Consider the following 18,964-nt stretch of genomic DNA (forward strand, 5'->3'; position numbering starts at 1 on the left):
TCCATCAAGAGACAACACATAGAGTCTCCAGGAGGGCTGCCACCTATCACTGTTGCAAGTCACTTCTGCTACAATGAACAGGGGCTGATCCAATCTACTCTTCTCGGCTAGGCAATACCTGAGCTCCAATCTGCCAATCTAGCTGTCCACTAGTCCATCAATGTACTACACATTAGGCTTCAATATTCACCCAACCTTCAGCTATCAAGCTCTCTGTGACTGCTTGTCAAGGGCTACTTTGGGTCACCAACAGACTGCACTCCTTTAGTCCAATGGCACCCAATTCAATCACTATAGAATCTGCTCCTAGTTAGGGTTTCTAATCTCCCAAGGCAACGTTAACACATGGCTCCCATAGGATGCAACTAATCTCATCCAAACTGGTCTAAATCTAGACCCAACACAAGGCAAAATACATACCTTACTGGTGACTGTTTGGGGTCCGCTTCTTTGCTGTTAAACTTGGCCTGGTTAGGGGAAGACCACAATCATTTCCAACTGTTGTTTCTTGCCCAGACTTGCTCTCTACAACTGCGGGTTCCTTCCTCTAGGGAGCTTCTCCTACTCGTTGAATTATAGGCTTGTTACCAGCCCTTAAACTGACCCTCAACCCCTCTTCTTTCTGAGTTAACGGACGACATCAGAACAGTGCTGCGACTGCGTCTTATGAGGTCTGTCCTCCCACAAATGTCACCAAAACAGGCCCAAATCCTTCTCCTCTCACTCGGCCTTCCTACTAGACAACCTCGACCTACCAAACAATCATGAAAATTCCCTAATAGGCCCTTCATTCCTTCGCTGGTCCTGCCTTATTTGCCTGCGGCCAAATCAAAGATATCTTTTCTTTTTAACGAGCTTCCTTCTTGCTATGTGTTGCTCACTTGGATGATGAAATGAACTCACTCGTGTCTAATATGTATCCTCACATGTGGCTCCAACGAATTCCTAAGTGACATGACTTTTGTCTCACTTCAATTAAAGCCTACATGACCTGAATGCCCAAAAACCCATTATTAACCTCAAAAATTGATATCCCATCAAGGACATCTCAGATTTCGATGATTCTCAATGTGTTGGATTCTCCTCGCCATCCTCTATCATCTCCATCCATCACATGTCCAAAATGTCTCATGGTTTTGGCCCAAATGTCAATGGGTGGAAAACCCCAACCTTGGGTTCCAAGCCTGCAAATGACTTTTGTGGCACTCCAAACCCCAAACTCTAGGGCTTGGAGTACCTCCCAAGTTACCAAAAATCAACGCTCTCTCTCAGCGAAGGAGGTACTTCCAAGACTAGGAAGTAACTCATCATCATCATCACTACTCGCAACACTTGCCCAACTCCTAGCGCTCACAACTGCAACAATCCCTGTAGTATGAACTATGCCTCTCTCGAAAGTGTCACTGTCACTGGAAGCATCCTGCTTCTTCTTCTTCTCTTGGAATGTCTTCCACTCTCTCCATGATTCCTTCTTGGCAGTTGTAGGAGCACCCTTGCGCCCCACTGGCCACGCACTCTTCTTGGGCTGCAAAATCTCTTTTTGAACCTGCAAACTCCCTCTAGAACTCAACTCTCCCTGAGTCTCTGGGACCTGGACCTTTTTCTCTGGAACATGTACCTGCCCCTTTGAAGCCTGCACTTGCTTGTCTGGAACCTACACTTAGTCCTCCTACTTCTTCTTCCCATGATCCATAGGCTTGCCTGTTAGCCTGTATAGACCATGCTCGCTAACTTCAAGCATAATACCTGCGGAGCTAGAGCCTCTCGGCTTGAGTCTTGACTTCCCATCCTGGAATAAAACCTCAAACCCCTTCTCGATCATCGAGATAGATATCACGCTATATCTGAGTCTTGGTACAAACAGTACATCCTGGACCCGCATCACCCGTCCTGTCTCCATCTTGAATGGCACAACTCTCGATGCTTGAATCTCCTTCTGACTCTTATGACCCAACACCATGTGCAACTTCGAGTCCCATTTAGCTAAAGTCTCGAAAACCTCCTATGACCCTATGATATGTTTCGACGCACCATTGTCCACGTACCATCCATCCTCATCGATAGTACCATGTGAGAAATGAGAGATCAAAGCAAAGTCCTTGTCCTCCAACCTCCTGGTGAGAGCATTTATCTCAGCAGAAGTGGCAACATTGACGACTTGCTTCCCTTTCTTCCTCTCATCATCTCCCGTCTTCTTCTACATTGGACATCTCGACGAAAAATAATCCATCTCGCCATAGTTGAAACACTTAACTTTACTCAAGTCCTTCTTTTACTTACCCTTCATTCGTGCTGCAAGTGTCACGTCATCATCTGAAGCTCTCTTCTTCGGATGAAGATCCTCGCCTCACAATTCTTCCTAAATGAAGTCATCCCACTTCCTATTCAAGTCTAGCAACTTCTCTTTGGAAACAATCCCCTTGATGAAGGGCTTCCATTCCTTAGTGAACCCTTTCAAAGCAATCCTCACCATATTCGAATCTGAAATAGTCACACCGACAACAACAAGCTCATCTCTGACTTGAGACAATCTCGTTAGACAAAAAGTCACTCAGTCACCTTGTATCATCTTGGTGGACTTCAAATTATCCTGCAATACTAGTACCCAGTTCTCGTTCTTATTCTGGAACTAATTTTGAAGAGCTATCCACATCTTAGGTTCAGTGTTCTTCCCAGCCAACTGAGGTATTAGGGGTTCCTTCACACCATCTAGGATGATCAATCTTGCCCTCGTATCTAAATCCTCGTACACTTCTAGCTCCTTTGGGTCAATTGGCTTCTTGATGGCTTTCTCGGCGAAACCCCAGATCCTGTTGTCCTACAAGACCAACTTGATCCTCTCCTTCCATGGACCATAGTTGGACAACCCCTCCAACCTGTCCTCATATGGAAGATGAACTTGCAACTTTGACATTGTGACCAACAATAGCCCTTCACCTACAATGTGACCAACTCCCTCTTGCGCTGTACTTCGCTATGCACACACTGATTCACTGTCTCCCAAAGTAGCTCAAACACCCTTTGATACAATGTTAAATTTCCACGATCTTGGGACCTAGGATAAAATCTTAAAATCTCTGATGCTACCAAACCAAGAATTTGAACGAAGCTACTTTGCACAACGAAATATAAACAACAGTAAAACGCATGCACAATTATTGACAACTTTTTACAATTTTTTCAACCCATCTTCGTTATATTAATCAACATATAGTACAACAATCTAGGGCTCTCGTACAAAGGATAATGGCCCTCAAACATCCACTAGTACAAGAATACAAGATACAATGGCAATCTCATTGCTCTAGTGCACAATCACAACCTTTATGTCGTATCTCGTACTGCTGGTCCTTTGCTTCCGATTTGCTCTCTAGCTACCCCTTAGTCCATCAAGAGACAACACAGAGTCTCCAGGACGGCTACCACATATCACTGCTGCAAGTCACTTCTGTTAGAATGAATACGGGTTGATCCAATCTGCTCTTTTAGGCTAGCCAATACCTGAGCTCCAATCTGCCAATCTAACAGTCCACTAGTCCATCAATATACTGCACATTAGGCTTCAATCTTCGCCCAACCTTCAGCTGTCAAGCTCTCTTTGTGACTGCTTGTCAAGGGCTACTTTGGGTCACCAACATGCTGCCCTCCATCAGTCCAATGGCACCCAATCCAATCACTGTAGAATCGGCTCTTGGTTAGGGCTTTTAATCTCCCAAGACAACCTTAACACATGGCTCCCACAGGTTGAAACTAATCTCATCCAAACTGGTCTAAATCTAGACCTAACACAAGGAAAAATACATACTGTACTGCTCACTATCTAGGGTCTGTTTCTTTGCTGTTAACCTCAGCCTAGTTAGGGCAAGACTATAGTTATTTCCAGCCGTCATTTCCTGCCCAAACTTTCTCTCTACAACTATGGGTTCCTTCCTCTAGGGAGTTGCTCCCACTCGCTGAAGTATGGGCTTGTTACTAGCCCTTAAACTGACCCTCGACCCCTCTTCTTTCTGACTTAAAGGACTCGACCCTCCTCCAGACTTCAGAACAATGCTGCGGCTGCCTCCTATGAGGTCTGTCCTCCTACAAATGTCACCAAAACAAGCCCAAATCCTTCTCCTCTCACTCGGCCTTCTTGCTAGACAACTTCGACCTACCAAACAGTCATTAAAATGCCCCAATTGGCTCTTCTCTCCTTCGCTGGTCCTGCCTTATTTGCCTGCGGCCAAATCAGATATATATTTTCTTTTTAACGAGCTTTCTTCTTGCGATGTGTTGCTCACTTGGATGATGAAATGAACTCACACATGTGCCTAATATATATCCTCACATGTGGCTCCAACGAATTCCTAAGAGATATGACTTTCGACTCATTTCACTTCAAGCCTACATGTTTTGAATGCCCAAAAACCCATTATTAACTTCAGAAATGCATATCTCATCATGGAAGAAATAGAAAATTTGGATTAAAATTTTTCCTGGTAAATGCCTCAAGTCGGCCTCCTATTGTTCAAGTTCGTTGGACCCCTTGGAGGCGCCCATTTGACCCCCTTTTGAAGACTATAAATATGTGAGCCTCTCCTCCTCATTTGGCAAATCAATGATCTATTGTTTTGTCTCTGTTCTAGCAAAGGAAGGAGGAGCAAGGCGAAAATCTCAGGAAGACTTGGCAATTGTTTCTGGTCAGCTATTATGTTTGTTTGTTTGTTTTTTTTTTTCATTTTCTTGATGTATTGATGAACTTTGGACCCTCTCTCTCTCTCTCTCTCGTAAGGAATATTTTTGAGTTGAACCATTTTGAGTTTGCCCTGACCTCGGGTCTAATTTCTGTGTCTCTTGTCTTGTTGTCTCATGGTTATTTTCTACTACTCTTTTCATGTTTAATGGTTGAAATTTTCTTCTATATAATTGGTTAATGATATTGTATGTTATTATTGCTAATTGATCATTGGAAGTAGTTCTTTGAGTTGTCTGTTGAAGGAAATTGTTTTCTAGTTTCTATGAACCCTAAAAATTTCAACATGGTATTAGAGTTGAGGAAGATCGAAGAGCAGTCTAGGGAAGGATAGAAGACCAAATTCACGGACAAAGTGAACATTTCTGCCTCTCGCTCTAGCTATCTTTGCAAATCAAGTCTACTGTGAATTTCCGAGTTTAATTCCGGATCCGAGATTAAGGGTGGTCACTAGATCTGAGTTTTGAAGAATCAAAATTGCTGTGGTCAATTCGAGCTCAAGAGACCGAAGTTCTGTGAGCAATCTAATCTGAAAAGGTCCAAGTTTTGTCTTTGATCCATGGATCATCTCTGATCCGAACTAGAAGTGTATAGGCCTTTATGGTTTCAACTCCTTTGGAAGGCTTATTTTCGTCTTGTGATAAGTGTTTCTGGTAAAGTCAAAGTTGGAGACCTAAATGGATTTTTAATGAGCCCCTTGATCCGATACGAAGGCTATCTAAGTCTCCTCCTATGATCCGATGTCTGGAATAGATTCGAGCCTTTTATGTGATAGGATCCATGAAATTGTTTGTCTTTATGGAAGGACACTGAGCTGGCATATCCTTGATGATCATGACAAGTTGAGGAAACAAGTCTCATACATCAAGCTTTTGCCCGTGTTCGAGCTGCAAAAGATTAAGATCATCTTTAAGGAAGCAAGTCCGAGGTTGTAAAGTCAAGGATCTCAGCATAGTTCTGTGCTTATGTTAAATGAATGTTTCATTAGCATCCAAAATTATCATCTATGTATGCTAAGATCAAGATTGAAGTCTAAATAAGAAGCTCGAAGCTCCGTGTCCAAATAGAAGACTATTTTCTCTGTGATTGTGCCTAGGTTCGAAGGAGATCAAAGGCCAGTTGTAAGTCACAACTCTTTGAAATACCATGCAAAATTATGAAGATATTTCTCCATGGAAATGTGAAATTATGAGGAGTAAAAGGCCTAAAGTCTACAAGTTAGAATCCAAGTTCTTTATTGTTATGACAAGCTTAGAAACAAGGAAGTTTAAGCCTCTGCGAAAGGAGATCAATTTCAAAGATTATATGATGATAAAAGGACCAAACTCCCTGTGTAAGAAAGATCTAAGTCTCAAGAGCAAATTTTTTGTTCAAGTGCGAGTTTTAATGAAAGGGTCCAAAATTTGTGCATGTTTGCAATCTTTTCTCTGTGGTAAGCTCAAGTCTTTATGGGACATAGACATGACCATGACTCCCATAGACATCCCATCTCAAACGAAAATCCAAAATTGAAGCATGATTTGAAGAATCATGGTTGGGATTCGTCTCTGTGCTAGGATCCATACGGTAATAATCAATTTTGAGCCTATAAGGCATCCATATGGTATCCTTGTAATGTATCTCCTTTGGTAGACCGACAATAGAATTCATCTCTATATGTTGATGATTTGAGTTCAATGTAATTGATCTAAAACATCTTTGCTAGAAAGGACTAGTTTGTGTGACCGAGTTCTGCCTGTTGTAACAAAGAGGGTCGAGTCCCTTATATGACTAAATTAGAGGTCCAAGAGGTATGTTATAAGTTTGGTATGAGGACCGAGTTCCCTCAAATTGATATGCTGATGTTTTAGGACTTGTAAAAAGAATGTGCTACATGTTCTTGTCACTGGTGTGAACACAATGGTTAGAACTGTGGTGACCGCAATGGTTTGAAAAGAGGCCAAAAATCTCAGTGAAGCCTGTGCCCTAAACCGAGATCATTATAGGTATGTGATGGTGTCTTTTATGTTGATAATTATATAATGGCTGTGGTATAAATTCTGTTCATAGTATATTTGGACAACAATGTTTTTTGTTTGCCTTATGTATAGTCTCTCATAAGCAGTTGGGAGGATTGTTAGTGAACTGTTGGTGAAGCCCTAGTTACAGTCGTTGTTCAAAAGTCGATGAAAAGAAATCAAGTTTGATATATGTCATCACTGTGAGCATAAGCCCAAATTAAAGACCTAGTTTGTTACTGTGACAATGTTGAGGCCTGTGAACGGTCCAAAATGTGTGTATTAGTCCCAACTGTGGAAAGACAGTCCGAGCCAAGTATATATGATGTAGTATGATCCATCTTTGAATCCGAGAACCACTATGAAGGAAGCCCAGACTAGTAAGAGGTTTGAGTTACCTTTGTTGTTTATATATTAAAGTCTGAAGTGAGTATCAAACTTCCTCTGTGGTTGAGATCATCTTGTCTATTCTATGTATATAAAAGACAATCAAATTCACATCATTAAGAAGTTGCCTGAGGAGGATAAGAAATGAAGAGTCTAGCAACTGATAGTATTGACATCTTAATCGATGACCTATCTTGTAACAAGATCCAAAAGTTGTTTTCACTGTTCTTCTCGAGTGAAGTTTGAAGTAGGACAGTTTGAGACAAATGAAGATTTATCCAGAAACCCCACAATGTTGCGCTACTATTTGAAGTAATATGGATTGTAATAGTAAATAAGGAAGGTCACATGAGGTCTTGCATTAAGGTTAAGTCCTGTATGATGATATGTGTATTGCAAACATTGTTGATGATTCTCATGAAGGGTTTCTAGATTTGAAGATAAAGTAACAATAAGTGTTGAGTATTACATATCTAGGGTTTGTAAGACCCTAGACGAATCTTGAAAAATTTGAAGATTCTATGGCATCTAAGGTTTGGTAGGCTGGACTAGATTGTAGAGTTCCGAACATTGGATCGTTTATGGTTTTGTAAACCTTAGGTAGGGTTTGGAGAAGAAAACCTAGGGCTCATGGACCCTAGGATTGTTTACTGTTGCTGAAAGAAGAAACCCTAGTAGCAACAAAGAAAGATTGACTCTCTATGAATGAAGCTGACTCTTTGATGATGTGGACAAGGTTGTCCCCTTGTTGATGTGAAAGAGGTTGATTGAATTCAAGAAGGCTAAGATCAAGAGGGAGCTGACACATCTCTAGAGATAAGTACTTTCTTAATTGTTTCTATTGTCATTTATGAATTTCTTGTCTTTGTATATCTTGTTTGGTTGTATTTGTTCTTCCATGGCCTCCTAGTGAGGATTGCAGGTACACAATGAAGATTGCCAAGGTGTGGCAGTCATTGAAAAATGGATGGAAGAACAAAGTGACAAGAAGACTCGTGATTGGATAAGCTCTGGACGTAGAGGGACTAGACAAGATCAACCTGATCGAAGCATGTCTTGATCCTTGATGAAAAGGAAGTCAGTTATGACTTCCAAGATGAAGATGGCTAGAAGTCGAAGTCCTGAAGTTTGATGTTGATCCAAATCTATTGAAGATGAGCCTGTGACTTTTTTGTTATGTTTTTGACAAGGGCTAAGGACCTCTTTAGTGTAAGAGGGAGCTGATTGAGCAATTGTAAGATTGAAAGTGTGGCACAAGCTTGGTAAAATCCTTGTTGAGGTTGTGGCATGATGGGATGTGAGTTCATGGACACTTGCTTGATGAAAAATTTGTAGTTGCAAGACTTTGTTGCTGACTTGGCTGATTCTTTAATTGGCTCGTTGAACCACCTGGTGCATGGAACTCTCTATTTGGACTGGATGTATTAAAGAAAGAAAGAGCACTTTTGGGTGGTGTGATGGTAAGAATGACATGAATTTTTCTACTGCATTTAGCACGATTGAAGCTGAAAATGTAGCTGATTTGTGAAGCAACTTGGCTTCAGAAGCTGTTTGATGATCTATTTGGTCTTATGCTTGAATCGACAATGGTATACACGTATACCGATGAACAGGTTGCTGATGTTTGCTTCTTTGAGAAGCCATGACTGAAGCTGAATGAATAGTTGGTTGTTCAACCTATTGTTGTCTGCTTGTATGATTGATCAAGTGCTAAAATCCACCATGGCTACTTTGTGTTGAGAAATCAAGGGCATGAATAGATAAAAGATTTCTCTGCTTTATAATTGCTTGTGATATACTTTTACTTCGTAGGTTATAGTCTTTTTTTTGGTTATGTTATTATTGTGTTCTTTTCATCAAGACAATTACCAATATGCACAATAAAAGACAAGTGACAAAGTATGTAGCCTTGTCAACCAGGGCCAAAACCTCTCACCTCTTGAGAGGAAAACCTGATCAAAATTCTTCTAGATCTTCAATTGACGAGTACCAAGACCCTTGACAAAGATCCTTGACTCTAATATCCTCCCAAGAACCTTGTCACTAACCTTGATGGTTTGCCTCTTCCCTTTCTCGACTTCTTCATGATCTCGAACCACTCTCCGCAGCTCCTTCTAGAGAAACTCGGTCTCTATCCTTCACATTGCTTCTTCTTGACTTCCTCTAGAGAGACTTGGTCTCTGTGATCTTACTAACCTCCTCTAGAGAATCTCGGTCTCTAGATCTCTATCTTGGTCACCCAGAACAAGTACCCTTCCTTTGCTAACCCCAGAAGAATCCTTTCTTTGGTATCCCAAAAGAAACCTTACTTCGTTGACCCAGAAGAATCTCTCCTTCGCTGACCCAAAAGAAACTCCTTCGCTTGCCCAAAAGAAACTCCCTTTACTTGCCCATAAGAAACTCTCTTTATCACTTCTTCGAACTTTTGTTTAGTAGCCTTCTTCTTCGCACTTCTTCACTGAATGCTTGTTGAGTTACTTGCCTCTAAGTGAGGCCAAGTGTGGCTTTGTATACACCTCATCTCATGTCCTTTAGGCCAACATGATTACTAGAGGTTAGGTCGACTTCTTCTAGCGAGTTCTTCCATCATTGTAGCTTGACTTGAAGAGGATAAGTGACAAGGTCTTAGAGAATAATTACATAGACAAGTTTGACCTTTTACAAAGTGTAACATGACTTCATTACATGACAATGACTAACATTTTATGATTAGATGACAAATAATTCCTAAAGACTCTCAATGGGAGTCTTGACTCAAAAATAAAATCTCTTGCTCTTGAAACCCATGAAGCAAGCAATACAATAATTTTATTTTTCTTCTTTACATCTCATCACATAAAATCATAATTACATGTCATTATGAAGACCAAACCTAGTTACACTTTTCAACACTTTGTTGCTATTAAGCAGGGTGCTGATGTTTGCTTATGTGAGAAGCCTGTAATGGCTGAGAACCCCTTTTGGCGAGGGAACATAGATTGATAGCATGATGAGAATCTTCCTTAAGCTTTGGCTGGGAGACCAAGGTTATCGTCATGAAGATTGTCTTGGATACTCCCCTAAGTCGTGGACTGAGAGACTGTGTGGATGGGGAGTTTGATTTTGAGGCCTAAAGTGATCCATTAGGTCTTTATCGGGAGACCAATGAGTTTGATGGGGAACATTGATTTTGTGATCTCTCCCTTAGGTTATGACTAATATACCAATGGAATGGTCGAGGAGATTGATCTTGAGATCCCTTCCTTAAGTCGTTGACTGGGAGACCTATGAGTTTGGTCGGGAAGGTCGAGTGTTGATTTTCCTTCGTTAAGTCGTAGACTGGGAGCCCTATGAGCTTGGTCGGGAAGGATGAGTTCTCTCCCTTAGATCATGGACCGAGAGACTTTATACTTGGGGATTGAGATAGGGATTCCTCGTTTAGGTCGCGGACTGAGAGACCTTATTTGTGGTTGGGGAGATGTACCATGTGCATATGATTAGTATGGCCTCATTGTTTTGAGATAGGGATTCCTCCCTTAGGTCGTGGACTGAGAGACCTTGTTTGTGGTTGGGGAGATGTACCCTGTGCATACAATTAGTATGGCCTCATTAACAATGTTGATTGATCCCATGATCAGTAGGGTGTTGATCATTGTAGCCATAGGGTTGTGGCTTGTGAGATGAGTTTGATGCTATGTATCTTTCCCTATGATGAGACTGCTGATTTCTCCCTTAGGCTGTGTGGCTGAGAGACCTATGGATTGGTCGGGGAGATTGATCTTGACAGAGAGAGAGACTTGTACATCTGATCTCTCCCTTAGGTGCCCACTGGGAGGCCTATGGTTTGGTCGGGAAGATTGATCGTGAGAGAGAGAATTAAAAGTACCTCCCTGGCTAAGAGGGAGTGTTGAAACTATCGTAGCCATGGTCAGTATTTTCATCATGTGAAGAAATAGAAAATTTGCCTCCTAAATAGCTCAGGTTGGCCTCCTATTGTTCAAGTCAGCTGGGCCCCTTGGAGGCACCCATTCGATCCCCTTTGGAAGACTATAAATATGTGAGCGTCTCCTCCTCATTTGGCACATCGATGATCTATTGTTTTGTCTCTGTTCTAGCGAAGGAGGAAGGAGGAGGAGGCTGAAAATCTCAGGAAGACTTGGCACTTGTTTCTGGTCAGCTATTATGTTTGTTTTTTATTTATTTATCTGGATGTATTGATGAACTTTGAACTCTCTCTCTCATAAGGAAAGATTTTTAGGTTTTCCCCTTGTGGGTTTTGCCCTAGCCTCAGAATTAATTTCTGTATCTTGTCTCATTGTCTCATGGTTATTTTCTACTGCTCTTTTCATGTTTAATGGTTGAAATTTTCTTCTGTATAACTGCTTAATGATATTGAATGTTTTTAATGCTAACTGATCATTGGAAGTAGTTATCTGTTGAAGGAAATTGTTTTCGAGTTTCTGTGAACCCTAGAAATTTCAACACAAACTAGGACTGCATATACATATATTGTTGTGAGACTCTTTATTTTACTTGTATATCACAACTGCTACTTTTTTGTTAGCTTCCTTCGATAAGAGCAATTTTGTGTGAGGACATCTTTTAGTATAACAGTAATCTTCCTTTGTATGTTTTTAATTGGAGATTAGGGTTATGAATGTGGACTTCTCTGTGAATAATAATTTAATTTCAAATTCTGGGAATTATCTGGTTGCTTGAAATTTAGATAGGATGAATTTGTTCCATGTAGTTTCCAGTATCTTAGAACCTTGATCAAATTTTATCTATACAGGTTATAATTTCATGCAGAAAGGGTGGCACCAGTATTGAAGACCTTGCAGAAAAGTATCCTGACATGATAATCAAGGTAGCTTGTCATTAATAGGAAATTAACTCAGTATCATAAAAATGTTTTTGTGGTTTGAATGGGAAATTAATGATCTGTCTCTTACAGTTTGATTCTTGAATGTCTAAGGTTCTGCAGCTTTATTATTATGTCAGTAGTCATAGTTTGAATGAGAAATTAATGATCTGTTAATATTGTTTAGCTCTTACAGTTTGATTCTTGAATGTCTAAGGTTTGAATGGGAAATTAATGATCTGTTAATATTTTTTAGCTCTTACAATTTGAGTCTTGAATGTCTAAGGTTCTGCAGCATTATTATTGTCAGGAGTCATAAAAAACTAAAGGAAACATAATAGTAAAACTCATTAGTGACACTGTCCATAGAAAAATGCAGTGGATTATGCCATGCCCTTCTTGTTTCTAAGGTCTTCATGTCAAGTTTCAAAGCTTTTCAAAATTTACAGTTTTGGTTAATGAACTTGTGCCAATTTCTCTTTTTCATATCCAACGATTCGTCCAAATTTGTTTTCTAATTTCGGCCAAGTGATGTGGATGTAATATACTTTATGACACATGATTATTAACAATGTAGTTGTAGTATTGCTTTTTTAACTTTTTTCGTGAAATAAATCTGTGATAAAATCCATTGAGACCTCCTCCCATTGTTGACTTGGAATAGCTAAAGGTTGTAACATACCTGGGGTCTTAATTGTCTCAACATTATTTTGTTGGCAAACCAAACATTCTACCACAAACTTTTGAATATCAGATTTAAGGCCACCCCAAAAAAATTCCTTCTTGACCCTATGAGAAAACCCACCACCCACTTCCCCTCATTCTGAGGATGGTACTTAGGGTTAACTGGATTATGCAAAAGCTCGAGGCGTTGTCAACACAGGGTTCAAGTCTGTTACAACAATAGATTCATTAAGAGTTCAACATGTCACTTGTGGGAATTGGACCTTAGGTGGGGAGGATAACATTCCTTCTCTTGACTGCCTGGGCACTTTGCCTTATTCCAAGGATGGTAGCTGTACCTCTAGTTGTTCTTTGCTAATGGGTCACATTAACAGTTCATTCGACTTGTTGATTTAAGTTGTGCGTAACAAAGGTATACTTGTGTATTATATATAATATTGGAGACAGGAGATGCATGAAGGGAAGTAGGTTCTCTGTGCCTTTTTCTCATGGAGGTGCAGATTAAAGTTACTTTCCTTCTTTCTCTCCTATGGCAATTTCCTGCCTGAATAATTGAAATTGCTTTTAGCAATGCCAAAACCATGGTGTTGTCCTAGAAGAACTTATTTATATGTTTCTGGCATTATTTGTCTAAAATGTCAATCAGGTCTAGGTTTCATTTTTGTTACCAAAGCCTACCGATAATTTGTTAGCAATCATTGACATTTCTTTTGTGTACATGTGGTTTGATAGTTCTCGTATTTTATCATATATTCAATTATCATGAATTCTCCATAACTCTCAAATGATGCTATTCCTATTTAGGAAGGATAAGCTAAACTGTTCCTTTACTTGGGAAAGTTGGCAAAGATATATTTAATCTATTTTCTGCAGTAACTTAGTCTCAAATTATTGGTGGTTTTGTGTATGAGAGCAGGTTCCTATTGATATTTTCGAAGGAATAACAGATGAAGACGCTGCAAAAGTTGTCGAAGGTCTGGCCCCCACACTTGCTGATAGAGATGCATCAATAGATCAAGTAAAAAAGCTGTATGGTCTATTCTGTGAAACAGACTGTACACTTCTTGAGGTGATGATGAGCACAACGTTTGGATTTCAATTGCAGAGACATTTTTGTTTGAAATTTGGCATGCTGTTCTCCATTAGGAACATTTAACTTGGCATTCTGATAAACAATGAGCATGGAGAACACCTCAGTTTATCAGGAAACCTTAAATTCAACCCTTGCAATTAGGGATCATTCTCTGAAACATTTGATCTTCTTTTCGGATTATCAGATCAATCCGATTGCAGAGACTGTTGATGGCCAATTAGTGGCTGCTGATGCAAAACTCAATTTTGATGACAATGCTGCGTATCGCCAGAAAGAGATTTTTTCTTTCCGTGATAAATCTCAAGAGGATCCAAGAGAGGTATGGACTTTCATTTTCCTGAAAATCTGTAAATATGTTGATGAAGGCATGCAAGAATAAATTAGGAAATAAAGGTTGGTTCTATTTTATACAAGATTGTAAAAGAAGGCTGGTAGTGTCTTAAATAGATCTATAAGAGGGCATGATATGTAGATTATGTGTTTTCAACTATTTTTGACTGAATTGTCTTGGAGTCCTGGCTTTCTGCAAGTCATTTATATTTCTGCTGATCTAGAAGCGAAAGATGATAGAAGTAACCTGGTTTTTATTAATTTGTGTATCAATTAGTATTGTTTTCTTTGCAGGTTTCTGCTGCTGAGGCTGACTTGAACTATATTGGATTGGATGGAGAAATAGGATGCATGGTTAATGGTGCAGGGTTGGCAATGGCAACCATGGATATCATAAAATTACATGGGGGAACTCCTGCCAATTTTCTTGATGTTGGAGGAAATGCTTCTGAAGGGCAGGTTTGAACCATTTTTCCTTGTTACTGGTATTATATGCCATCTGTATTTTGTACAGTTTTTCCCTTTGATAACTGTTCCCTTTCTGTATTGTGTTGAAGGAATTCTAGTAATCAGCAGACAGAGTCTTATTGAACTTGAGGAGAGTTAATATTCGTTTGTTGATCATATCTTCTTCTTTACCAATAAAGTGTGGCCAATTTTGAACAGTATGTGCAGTATAAGTCTTAAGATATTGCTCTACTATGGGATTTCCTATTGTCGTTCGACCAATCTTTTTTATAGGATATTTTCATCCCATCAGCCTGAGCCTTTGCAGTGGAAACAAGGATTGGGAGTTTTGTTGACTTGGAAATAATCATTGGCCTTGAAAAATTTAGCATGAAAATGTTGGAATAGCACCTTCAAATTTAGTGCTTTAGCAATGTGGAACTACAATCACAATTTTCTGTCCAATCTGATCACATTACCTGACATGTGGAATCTTTGTGAATTGGCAGTATTGATTGTTTGAATTTACTATCTTGGTGAAAAGAGATAACCTGGCTACAGTCTATCTTATGCTTATAGCATATAAAAAGTTTGTCTATTTAGCTGCTTGTTTTTCTTATATACTTGGTGGTGATTCAATGACATTTAAATATTTATAACAGTTGAAATTGAAATTGTATTAATGTCCATTAAACACCAAAATAGGTCAAAGGGATTGGGGACTGTTACCTCTGTGAGTTGTGTGTTAAAATGGTGAAGGCACAAAAACACACTGCGCAATCCGAGTGGAAACTGGTTAGGTCATCCACAGTCACCTCAACAACATACCTTGCCTCTTTAGGCCGGCTCTCCTCTATAATCTAGGAGATGAATGGTTGAGATCATTTCCAAGTCAAATAATTTTATTATTTATCCTTGGAAATTGACTTAATAGCCCACAATAATTAATTGTACTTTTGCTAAGTTGGACTTGGGAAATAAGACACAAATCACATACTCCAAGTAAGCACCTAGCGAGGCAATAAATTATCTCCTACATGCTACGACACCAAGCCTATGCAGAAGACCTTTCGAAGCTACCACAAGCTTCAACACTCCCACAACAAGGAAGGGATTCTCCACTACCCCTAGCTTGTCTCTATACTTCACAAACTTCCCTTTCACTAGAGGCTTAGTGAGAATATCTGCCGCCCGCTACTTTGTGGAAATGCACTGCAATCTCACAACAACTCTCTGGACTTTGTCTTTGATGAAGTGATATTTGATCTCGATATGCTTGGACCAATCATGAAACACAAGATTCTTAGAGAGATTAATGAAACTTTGATTGTCACAGTGAATCACTGCTGGCCCCGTCTCTAGGCCAAATAATCTTGCAAGCATCTTGGGAAGCCATGTACTCTGCCTCTGTTGAACTAAGTGCCACTGACATCTGATTCTTGATGTACCACAAGAATCATGGCTGATCCCAAGGTGAACAACATCTGGATGTGGATTTTCTGTTCACAATACTCCCAACTTAATCATAATCTATGTACCCTTGCAGCTTTGTGTTGGAAATACTGAGAGGGGGGTGAATCAATATTTATCTTCAATTAGTTAATTTTTAATATTCAGAGCATTAAAATCACTTTACATTAAATTAAAATCACATCACATGGATAGTAAAAAACACCATTCAACAATGCACACACATCAAGACAGTAGACAACAAATTTTAGTTGGAAACCCTTCCGGGAGAAAAACCACTTAACACTTCTTAATATTTGTCTTCAATGATTGCATCAATAGGAAGCTCCAATTGAGAGGATGCTCCAACACACTGTTTATTGGCTCCAACTGGAAGGATGCTCTAACGCCTTGGATTATCAACTCCCATTGAAAGGATGCTTTAATGCCCCGTGTAGGCTCCAACTGCCCTAACACCACCCTACCACCCTAAAGTGTTCTTAGGATTTGACCCGAAGGAGACTCCACTCTCATGCCTTGCACCACTTTGCCACCTTGCTCATCAAGCTGGCACTTGCCCTAAAGGCTCCAACCTTCAACTCACAACGACGGACCATGTTTCACAATTTTTAGTCAAGATCCACTTGTGCTTAATATCAATCATCGTTTAGTTATGATATGTTCTACGCTTATAATAGTTTACTTCTTTTTCTTATTATATTCCACAAATTAGCAATCACATGTACATAAAGTAAAGTGCAGAAAGAACATTAAACGATCAACAAAAAACAAGCCAAGACAAGAAACACAAGATGTGGCGGCTAGCCAGGGACAAACCCCACAATGTGTGGGGAAACCCTTTGATCAAATCTTCTTTTATCTTCAATAATTTAGCAGAGAGAAATAGTACAATAAATCTGATTTATATCAGCAGTAGCAAACCCTAGATCAGCAGCATCAGCATTAGCGGCTTCATCATCAAAACTAGGGCAGTCGATATCTCACAAACTGACCGTTGGATCGGCTTGATTCCACCACCAAAAGTCCTTCAGAGGAGGTTCAGATGAACCTACAACACAGTTCAGATGAGGAGATCTTCTGGTCCACGCAGGTCAAACTTCACTTCTGTAGTTGCAGCTTCAGTTTCAGCAGCTTCCTTCAAACTAGGGCAGTCGATATCTCGCAAACCGTCCGTTGGATCAACTTGATTCCACCACCAAAAGTTGTAGCCTTCAGAGGAGGTTCAGATGAACTTACAACGCTGATTAGAAGAGGAGGTTTGATGGTCCACACTGGTCAAAGTTTGGATCTGCAGTTGCAGCTTCAGTTTCAGCAGCTTTCGACTTCACCTGTGTGAGAGAGAGACCCTTTTCTGTGCAGTAGAGAAGAGACTTTTTTTTGCGCAGTAGAGAGAGAGATGTGATGAGATGAGTGAGTGCAAATGAGGAAAAGTCCTCTTGTATTTATACACAACTGTTGATGTTTGAATAGATGCGATTATTGGGCTTCTGAGCCTACATGAGTTGTAGGTCGGCTTGGTAATAATTCCATAATCAAAATAAATTCATATCTCCATGAATACTTATCAGAATCAGATGATCTTTAGATCAATCCTACACCTCTCGACGAGAGGAATCTAATGAACATATTATCAGCCATGAATAAGATAACCCACATGAAGTTTGGCCCTAGTTGCCAATTGTAACACTCCCTCTCAACTAGGGAGAACTTCATCTGCAATCTATCTGTCAGTCGCTACTATTCATCCATCAAATGCAGTGCCCTGTACAACCTGACCCTTGCCCTACTCTGCTCTATTCTGCTTGTTCTGCTTTGTCTTGTTCTGCCCTGTACTGATTTGTACAACTCTGCTCTGTTATGATCTACTCTGCTTTGTTCTGTTCTGCTCTGCTTTTATCCGAATTATGAAGAAGAAGAAATGATCGAGGATGTATCATGCTGACTCAAAGTCAGTCTCAGAGTATGTACCACTGGTCCCAGACTAGTCTCAACCAACCTGAAGTCAGCGTCATAGTGAGTACAACTCCTACCATTGGTCCTAGACCAGTAACATCCTCCACTGGCTCAAAGTCCGTCTCAGAGTGCGTACCACTGGTCCTAGACGAGTAACAACCAACTCGAAGTCAGTGTCATAGAATGTACCACTCCTACCACTGGTCCCAGACCAGTATCATTGATCCCAGATCAATGGAGGTCATCCTAGCGTAGGGAGTACGGTAGATACAACGATGCGTCCATTGGTACTACTATGGTCCCTAACTTCATTTTCCTGCTCATTGATCAGATGAGAGGTACTTCCCATGAGTCCCAAATTGCATGGGTAGGATGTCTCGACAGGAGAACTTAATCAATCCTGTCCTCACAGGAGAACACATCAATCCTGCTACAATCGCCATGGAGAACACATCAATCCAGGTCGCCATGGAGAACTCATCAATCCAGGCCTCATAGGAGAACACATCAATCCTGCTACAATCGTTATGGAGAACACATCAATCCAGGCCTCACAGGAGAACACATCAATCCTGCTACAATCGCCATGGAGAACACATCAATCTAGGCCTCACAGGAGAACACATCAATCCTGCTACAATCGCCATGGAGAACACATCAATCCAGGCCTCACAGGAGAACTAATGATCCTGTTACACAGGAAAGCGAATCATCCTGTTCCACAAGAGAGCGAATCATTTTGTCCCAAAAGAGAGCGAATCATCTTGTTCCAGTGTGCACCACCAGGAGAGGGTGAGTCACCCTGTGGTCGTATGTTGCTCCAGTAAGAACCGCAAGCCCTCAGAGCTCCCAGAGCTCAATGTATGCAACATGCAGGACCCTCGTACAAGGGTTTCTTGACGACTCCATGTCGTTTGGGAAAATCATAGATTAGATCTTTCCTCGGGGATTTGACAAGGTGTATTGACCTGTACATCATCTTAATGCGATGGAGCCTCCTTGCTCATCGACTTACCATATCCCAGATGATG

At 40.4% G+C, this 18,964-nt stretch overlaps 1 protein-coding gene across 3 annotated transcripts in view; it reads left to right on the forward strand.

Moving 5' to 3' along the window:
- LOC149251726 (ATP citrate lyase (ACL) family protein) overlaps window positions 1-18,964 on the forward strand; it is a 330,905-nt gene that overhangs the window by 206,421 nt on the left and 105,520 nt on the right. For all 3 annotated transcript variants that reach the window (XM_089459549.1, XM_089459548.1, XM_089459550.1), the window contains 4 exons: window positions 11,888-11,962; window positions 13,557-13,709; window positions 13,918-14,052; window positions 14,358-14,522. In XM_089459549.1, the coding sequence (XP_089315675.1) occupies window positions 11,888-11,962; window positions 13,557-13,709; window positions 13,918-14,052; window positions 14,358-14,522 (528 nt within the window). The remainder of the gene's footprint in view (window positions 1-11,887; window positions 11,963-13,556; window positions 13,710-13,917; window positions 14,053-14,357; window positions 14,523-18,964) is intronic.

This window comes from Pinus tabuliformis, chromosome 7 (assembly GCF_031772625.1).
Source record: "Pinus tabuliformis cultivar Carrire ecotype Pingquan chromosome 7, CPIR1, whole genome shotgun sequence".
NCBI lineage: Eukaryota > Viridiplantae > Streptophyta > Pinopsida > Pinales > Pinaceae > Pinus > Pinus tabuliformis.